The 8,734-nt window shown below is 36.3% G+C and overlaps 1 protein-coding gene across 6 annotated transcripts in view; it reads left to right on the forward strand.

Annotated features, from left to right (window-relative positions):
- ATP8B4 (ATPase phospholipid transporting 8B4 (putative)) overlaps positions 1-8,734 on the forward strand; it is a 276,289-nt gene that overhangs the window by 33,875 nt on the left and 233,680 nt on the right. For all 6 annotated transcript variants that reach the window (XM_006168771.3, XM_027768395.1, XM_027768394.1 and 3 more), the window contains one exon: positions 1,109-1,167. In XM_006168771.3, coding sequence (XP_006168833.1) covers positions 1,109-1,167 — 59 coding nt within the window. The remainder of the gene's footprint in view (positions 1-1,108; positions 1,168-8,734) is intronic.

Here is an 8,734-nt window from a genome sequence, read left to right on the forward strand (position 1 = left end):
CAGAGAAAAAGGTAAAGAGAGAAGGCACCCCCGCAGTGGAGAATGGTCATGCCACAATTTCTCTATCCTTTCAGAATTTGGGGTATTCATGCACACATACGTGGTGTATTTTACAAGTTACCAGGTTGGAATGCCAACTGTGTGGTTGACCATGTGGGATCTGGTGGCCTTAACCACTAGGCAATAGAGCCAACCCTCTGAGTTTTTTAAAGACCCCTTGTACTTTCTCTAAACTCAGACTCTAACTCTTAGCCCTACCACTTTTACTACCTAATACTTACCCAGTTGGAGAACTCTGGGATTAAAGAAGTTAAAGGTGAGATGGATAAATCACTTACCATGAAAGTCCATCAAGGATATTTGGTGGTTACTTTGCTGACTTTCTTCTCATAGCTCTTATGCCATCATAAACCTTTAGTCACCTTGGTAGCAACATAGAGCAATAGCTTGCTACTTTTCCTACAAAACATTATCTGCTGATTTTTATGGGGCACTGCCTTTTGCAAATATTTTTTTCTGCACTATCACAATCTTTGGATTTGTTTTCTTCTTCTTCTTTTTCTTCTTCTTCTTCTTCTTCTTCTTCTTCTTCTTCTTCTTCTTCTTCTTCTTCTTCTTCTTCTCTTCCTCCTCCTCCTTCTTCTCCTCCTTCTCCTCCTTCTTCCTTTTTTTTAAAATGTGAATTAGTCTTTATATTAATCTTCAGAAGAGATTTTATTCTTTGGCTCCCATTCCTACCCTCAATATCCTTTCCAGGATGCATTTAAACTCTAATAGTTCCTTCTGTAGGAATTACTTAAGTTAAGAGAAAGGGTCTTTGTGGAGTTGAAGGAACATAGAAGTTGGAGACACATGATGTTCTGTTTTATGGCTGGCATCAGAAAAACAATGAGAAACATTCCAGCTTTCCATTTGGGGACTTTCCAACACATGTTCCAACATTTAAGCTGGAAAAAGCCAAGCCCTTCAAATTTCAAAGGAAATAATTCTTGCAACCTTGACAACAATCAATGTAACCTAAGTGTTGTTTTTTTTTTTTTTTTTAGTGAGTTATATATTTCTATGGGTCTAAAATTTAATTTCATACCTGATTTCTCTTTCTCTTTAGAAGTGGAACGGATAGTGAAAGCCAATGATCGTGAATATAACGAAAAGTTCCAGTACGCAGTGAGTAAAACATACATAGCACATTTCATTGGGTTAGGTCTTACCTTGAGAACAGTGGAATTCATGCTTTCTAGAATCTGCAACCTCACTAGAAACTTTCTTTGTTGATCCATTTTAATAGCAAGGTGCCATATGTTTCCATAAAATACAGATCTTAGTAATGTTTACACGCTTATTTCCCTCCTTCACTACGAGTGGTGGGTATGCTTAGTGGCATAAAAATATAAAATACAAAATATTTTCTTTCTCAATAATTGACACTTAGTTCATTTTGGTACCTGTTTGGGTCCTAGAATACACAGAAATAATATGAAAATGGTCCTTTTACATAATACTTCTTGATAGAAGCATATACAAGACAAAGTTCTCAGGCCCTGAATGATTGTATGTAAGAAGTGAATGATAGAGCTGCTAGGTGGCATGGTGGTTAAGGATGCTGGGCTCGCACCTGACCAACCATGATTTGAGTCCCTCGTGGCTTGTTTTCTCACTTTCTGTCTCTCTTGCTTTTCCCTCTCTGGTCAAATTAAAAATAAATAAATAAATAAAGTTAAATAAAATAATTCTTAAAAAAAAGAATTGAGTGATGAGAATAATTTCAGTGGTTAAGTATATGGGCTTTACACTTGTACTGAAGTATTTTTTTTTAATGACGGTTTTATTCGTTTACATAAAGAACAGTGACTGGCACTGTTCTAGAAACTCAGGATACATCGGTGACCTTTATGTATTATCTTTATGCTTTATGTATGATCTCATGGGCCCTCATAAAGTTCTTATCTTTCTATGACTCAACCTAATTTTCCACATGAATCTTTTATAAACTCTAAGATAGATATCTGATAGAATTGCTTCTTTAGGTGACATATGGCCTATGAGACATGCTTTAAGATTGAGTGTACCAGAAGGACTTTGATAGCCACTAAAAGACAGAAATATGAGGTCCATGGGGGCAAACTTTGGTAGAATCCATCTAGACATTGCTTAGAGGAGAAAAGTTCTGGTCAGTGATTTTTACTTCCTAATGTCAGGTCTTTTCCATATATAGAAATGGATGCACTGGGCAACATAACTTGATATTGTGAAACATTCAACAGAGAATCTTGCAACTCTTCTCATGCTATACTAGTATTACAAACTTGTGATTATAATTTGACTTATTTAACCTTTCTTTTTAAAATTTTTATTTTTATGAAGCAAAAATTACAGAACTTTTTAAAAATAGAGACCTTTACATTCTTTTGTCTATTAAATATTTATTCCCTTTGCCCCTCACACCAACCCTCTACCACCACTGCCCTCCCTTACAATTTCTGGTATTTACACTTATCCTCTCTTCTCTCATATCTTTGGATTTCAATTTCTACCATAGAGTGTATACATTGGTACATATCAAGCGGGGATATATAGTGTGTATCTTTTAAAGTCTGGCTCATTTTGCTTAACATTAAATCCTCTGTATTCACCCACTTTGAATCAAATGGTAGGATCTTTTTGTTTGTTAAGGCTGAGCAATAGTCTGTAATATACATGTGCCACAGTTTTTCGACTCAGTTATCAGTTTTTGGACACTTAGGTTGACCCCATGTCATAGCAATTGTAAATAATGCTGCAATTAAACATAAATACCAAGGAGTGGGATTACTAGGTCATATGGTAGTTCTATTTGTAGGTTTTTGAGGATCCTCCATATTGTTTTCCATAAAGATTGTACTAATTTACATTCCAATAAACAGTGTAAGAGGGTTCCCTTTTCACCACAGCCTCACCAACACTTGCCATTCTTTACTTTTTGGTCTTAGCCATTCTAATTTGCATTTCCCAAGAGACTTCAAACATTTTTTCATATGCCTTCTGGCCATCTATGAGTCTTCCTTGAAGAATTATCTATTCAGTTTACTAATTTTTAAATTGAATTCCTTTTCTTTAAATGGATGAGCTGCTTGAATTCCCTATATATTCTGGTTATCAATCCTTTGAGGAATAATGTGCAAATATTTTCTCCCATTCTGAGGGTTGTCTTTTCACTCTAATTGTTTATTTTGTTTTGAAGAGGCTTTTTCGTCTATTGTAATCCCACTTATCTGTTGGGTTATTGGAAAAGTCATGATGTAGTTTTGCATAGGAAAACAGAAAATATGTCATAAATTTTCTGACAACCCAATATTTTTGGGATTAATGCCTGTGCTGTAGGAGCCTTATTTAAGAAATCTTTGCCTACTCCAATGTCTTCAAGAGTTCCCCCTAAGTTTTCTACCAATAGTTTTATAGTTATGGCTTTACATTTAAATCTTTGATCCATTTTGAGTTGATTCTTGTTAATGGTGAGAGATAGGGATCCTTTTTTTTTTTTTTTTTTGCAGGCAGATATCCAGTTCTTACAGCACTATTTGCTGTAAAGACTTTATTTTCTCTGCTTTTGATTTAAGTTTCTCTATGAGGAATCAGTATGCTGTCTTCCTGACAGATTTCTCATTGTAAAACAATATATCAGCACTCTGATTTTATTAATCAACTTGTAGCTTTGTTAAAGTAAGTCTGCTCTTAAGAGAGGTTATCTGTCTCAAGAGGCTGAGGAACATGTTTCTTAGCATGAGAAAAGGAGGGACTATAAGTCCCAAAGGTGGTTTTCTCATTCTTGGAGTGCCCTGATATATGATCATTCAGCCCCTCTGGACATCATTGCATCAGACTTGACCTCATGCCTTTCTATTAATTCTACATAGTTAATGCTAGTCCTTTAACTATGGAGAACGACCCTTGAAAGCCTTGACCACAGAATCCTAAATCACAGGAGTAGATAGTATATTTTAAGATCTAGAGAAGAAAACTGTAAAAATTAGTCTACTATGAGGTAATTATGCATTTAAACACTTGGCAGTGTTTGTTTTCCAATATATAAAGAATGTTTTCTTCTGTAAGTAGCTCTATAGGGAAAGCCTTATGTTATATATGTTTTCTGGATGATATGGTCTTTTCTAGTTACAGCCATTTTTATTTGATTTATGAAATATTTAAAACTTAACAAAGAAGTATGGGAAAAAACATGATACCCAAGTATCCACAATAGATGTTAACAATTTAGTATGCTTGTTTCAGATCTTTCATTCTTTCTTTCTTGTTATTTATTTATTAATTTATTTTTGGTTGGTTTTGTTTTTACCATAGGGGATGCGCCCTCACCAGAGAGACTCTGAGAGAGGGAATTTCTAGCCACCTGCTGGTCCCCATACTTCCTTTCTTTTTAATCGTCAGAGGGTGTGTGGGTTCATGAGAGAGAGAGAGAGAGAGAGAGAGAGACAGAGACAGAGACAGAGACAGAGACAGGCAGCAGGCAGCACCTTTAATGGCATGTGAGCATGTTGCAATCTTTTTCCTCCATTTTCCCTTTTAGGATTTTGGTTATACATGCACATGTACTCTGTGTGTCTCTCAAGTCAATTGAGCCAGAATTCAAACTATAGTCAGCCATGTGGGATCCAGCTCTCAATGCACCATGCTTAACCACTACACAATAGGGCCAGCCCAGATCTTTCTTATTTTAAAAAATCATTATACTCTGGGACCAGCAGATGGTACAACAGTTATGTCACTGGACTTCCACATGTCCAACTGCAGTTTGAGTCCCAGATGTGGAAGTTTGAAACTCATCCCAGGTACATGTGCATGTGTACCCAAAATCCAGAGAGGAGGATGGAGGACAAGGGATTGTGGTGTGGACCTCCTTCCTAGGTGGTGATTCCTAGCTTTCTGTCTCTCTGGTGAGCATACATGCCCTATACAAAAATCTCTGTCTAAAGAAAAAAGCATTATATTCTAATACTGCAGAGAAGGCCTTCTTAAGTTTTCATGACATTGAATAAAAGCACACAGATGTAAGGTTGTAGCTTTGTTTTCTGTTGGATTTCCTAACATTGAACAGTATTTTGCAGTTATAGCAGATTGAATAAGGTAACTAAATTTCTGAGTTAAAACATACCAAGGAAAACGCAAAATATATTTTGGAGCAGGAAAATCAAGAATGAGAATACAAAATGAGAAAGGGAAGGAGCTGCAGAGCGGAGGGAGCTTAGGTATCTTAGGTCTAATGATTGCTTGTGACTCAGAGGAAATGCATACCTATCAGACTATTAGAAGAAGCATGTCCTCCCTTTGATCCAGCTAGTGTTCCCTTTATTTGGGAATTCCCAACAGGATGACTGGCCTTTCAGTGAACTGTGGGGCCTTTCTCAACCTCAGTCTATTCAGCTACACATTTGGGATAATGTGTACCTATTAATAGTCATTGTAAGGGATAAAGTAGAATAATACATATAAGTCCTATGAACTAGTCTATGTAGAGCTGGGATATAAACCCACAACTCTCTTATTTTAAAGCGTTAAAGAATATTTTCTAAATGGAATTTTTTTTTTTTTTCAAAGGCAGCAGTCTTTCTCGGTCGTATTTAGCTTTAAAGGGTATCACCACAAATGATCATGGACTCTGATTCCATGGAGGATTTCATAATAATTGAAGAACTAATATCAGGAGTCTTCCAAAAGTTTATGGAACGTGTGTATGATTAAAGCCATGCATGGATTTAAAGATTTTTTTTTTAATAAAAAATAAACTTGTGGGGCTAGCTCCATGGTACAATGGTAACCTGCTGCTCAAGAAAAGCTGGATCACCCATACATAGTGACCGTGGTTTGAATTCTTAGCCTAGTCACCCTGGAACATGCCAGACTTATGCACAGTGTCCAAGATCCAGTGGACTAGAGGACTGAAAGAAAAGAATCATATTACTAGACTCCTTGGAAGGTGCTTCTCTCTCATACATGTGCATGTACATGGGCTATCATGAAAAGTTAAAAAAATTATAAACTCATAATTTAATTCCATTTTTCACAAACTTTTTTTTTTGTAGTCTGCTGTTATTCTCACCAAAAGGCTGAAAAGGAAATGGTAATAAACCAAAACTTGTGAGAAAGATGAAAGGAAGAATGGTGAAGGCTCTTCAAATGTAATGGAAAGCATGTTTTGGGTTAAGATAGACCATATTTTGCATCTTTTCTCTCTCTGGTGAGCGCAGGTGCCCTCTGGCAAATTAAAAATACAAAAACAATATTGGGCTAGCTGGTAGTGTGGAGACTAAAACACCTGTATCCCACATAGCCAACTGCCTAGTTCTAGCCCCAGACCTGGAGGCTAGAAAAACACACCAAGCATGTGTGTGTTCATGCCCAAAATCCCAAGAAAAGAATGTAAGGGAATGGATTTCCATCCCCTGTGGGTGATTTCACACCTTCTCTCTCTCTCTCTCTTTCTGCCTTGTAGCAAAAACCAACCAACCAAACAAAACACACAGAGAAAGAAAGAGACAGAGAGAGAAAGTGAGAAATCACCTTTGGGGGCGCAATGTCCATGTCACAGTCCTTTCTCCTCCATTCTCCTCTTGGGATTTGGGCACACACACACACACACACACACACACACACACGGCATGTTTATCCAACTTCCTGGTCCCCTTGTACAATTTTTCAGCAGAATAATTCCAAAAATTTAACAAATCTCTGACACTGAAGGTTTGGAAGTTGCTGATAAATTATGCAGATGATGTAATAGTAGAGAAGGCAATTCCCCTAACACAAGAGGACTAACAGTGTAAATGATTATGATAGTCAAGGCCACATTCCCAGGTAAGTCATATGGAGATGATAATAATTCAGTGAGCTAGTTATTGATTGCCTACTCTGTGTAAAATGTTTGATGAGTTCAGAAAGTTTTCCTACAATCTCGGTATGTATACTGACAGATAAACATAATCCATATGTTATATGTAATTAATGTGGCTAATAGTGATAATAATAATAAAGGCAGTAATGACAAAATGATGGCTTAGCAGACATAGTGCTTACCATTTGAAAGGCACTCCACTCTACTATATTTAGCACATGCAGTCTCACAACTCCATGAAGTGGGTGGTACTTTTATTATCTTACTTCTAATACACACTTCGAATATGAAAACATTGAAGTTCAGAGATCTCAGTGAGTGACTCGCTCAAGGTCACACAGCTTGATAGTGTCTCCTATTCATATAGTTGTGAATCCTATTGTGTTCCAGGTGTTTTGCATTTCAATCTTGCACAGAACCAAATTAGATAAAGGAGATGAGGCTCTATTTAGTAACTTGCCTAAGTCATACACTGAAAGATGTCAAAGCTGGAACTCTAATTCAGATGGGTCAAATTCTAAAGCCTGTGTTATTTCCATGATACCACACTGCTCTTTTGACTATTCCTGGAAATCAAACAAAATCGAAATGAAACAAAATAAAACACCAACTAACCAAACAACCAACCAACTAACAAAAAGAAAAAAAAAAAAGGGACCAGCAGTTGGTATAATGGCTATGACACTGGACTCCCATGTAGTTGAACACAGTTCAAGTCCCCAGCCCAGTGGTTTAAAATCACGCCAGGTGCGAATGCATACGTGCCAAGATCCTGAGAGGAGAGTGGAAGAGAAGGGATTGTGGCATGGTCATCCCCCTGGGGGCTGATTTCTTGCTTTCTGTCTCTCCATCTCTCTCTGTCTTTCTGGTAGGCGTGCATGCCCTATAGGAAAAACTTCTCCAAAAAAAAAAAAGACTGAACTCCTCCCTTTCTCTTTCATATCCACTGGTAAAGTTTTTATGCTCTGAAGACGAAGGTAGACAAAGAAGCTAAACAATTTTACAGTGTATGGCTAAGAATGACCTTAAATCTTACCTTAACATTTGTAGATGAGATTTTGGGAAAAGAGAATTTACTCAAAGCTCAGATAAATTATGTGATTTCCACAAACACTAATCCTGACCAAGGAAATTGTTCTCTTTGAAGGCTAAGGAAGCTATTTCAATACCTAAAAAAATTCATTTATGAATAAATCCTAAAACTGTAAAGCGTATTGGAGGACAAAGCAAATGATCAAAAGCTCCTTTGAGAGATAAAAAGGTTAGAACACAAACAAGAGATGAAGTTAATGATTCTAAAATGAAATTAATTGGTAAATTAGACTTGATATTGTGAGAACTAGAAGGTAGAAAACAAAATTGCAAGAGAGATTTCAGACTGCCAAAATGTTAAAACAGAAAGGAATTGGAGAAAGAGAAAGTAAGCCAAGTGCTCAAATTATTATTCTCATTAGAATGAAGTTCAAAGTTTTCTTGGTTAATAATAGGAATGAATAATAGAAGTAATGAAAACAGTTGTATTAAAATAGATTAATGTTAAAAATGGTAGAATAATTGTGAGATTGAGCCAAATAGCAATACTCATTATCCTTCTTAAAAGGAGTTCAAAGTGAATTGTAGAAGTAGTGAAAACAGTTGTGGTTGTATTAATATGTTGATGTCAAAAAATGTTAGAAAAAGTGTTTAATTAATTATGGCTATTTTCTGACTTCATTTAAAAATAAAGAAAAGAAGATGGGAAGCATTGGTTCCCACTAGTTTTTAACTTTTTTTTTGGAGAAGTTTTTTTTTTTTTTGCTATAGAGCGTGTGTGCTCACCAGACAGACAGAGAGACAGAAAGCGAGAAATCA

Source organism: Tupaia chinensis, unplaced genomic scaffold (assembly GCF_000334495.1).
Source record: "Tupaia chinensis unplaced genomic scaffold, TupChi_1.0 Scaffold146140_1, whole genome shotgun sequence".
NCBI classification, from domain to species: Eukaryota; Metazoa; Chordata; class Mammalia; order Scandentia; family Tupaiidae; genus Tupaia; species Tupaia belangeri.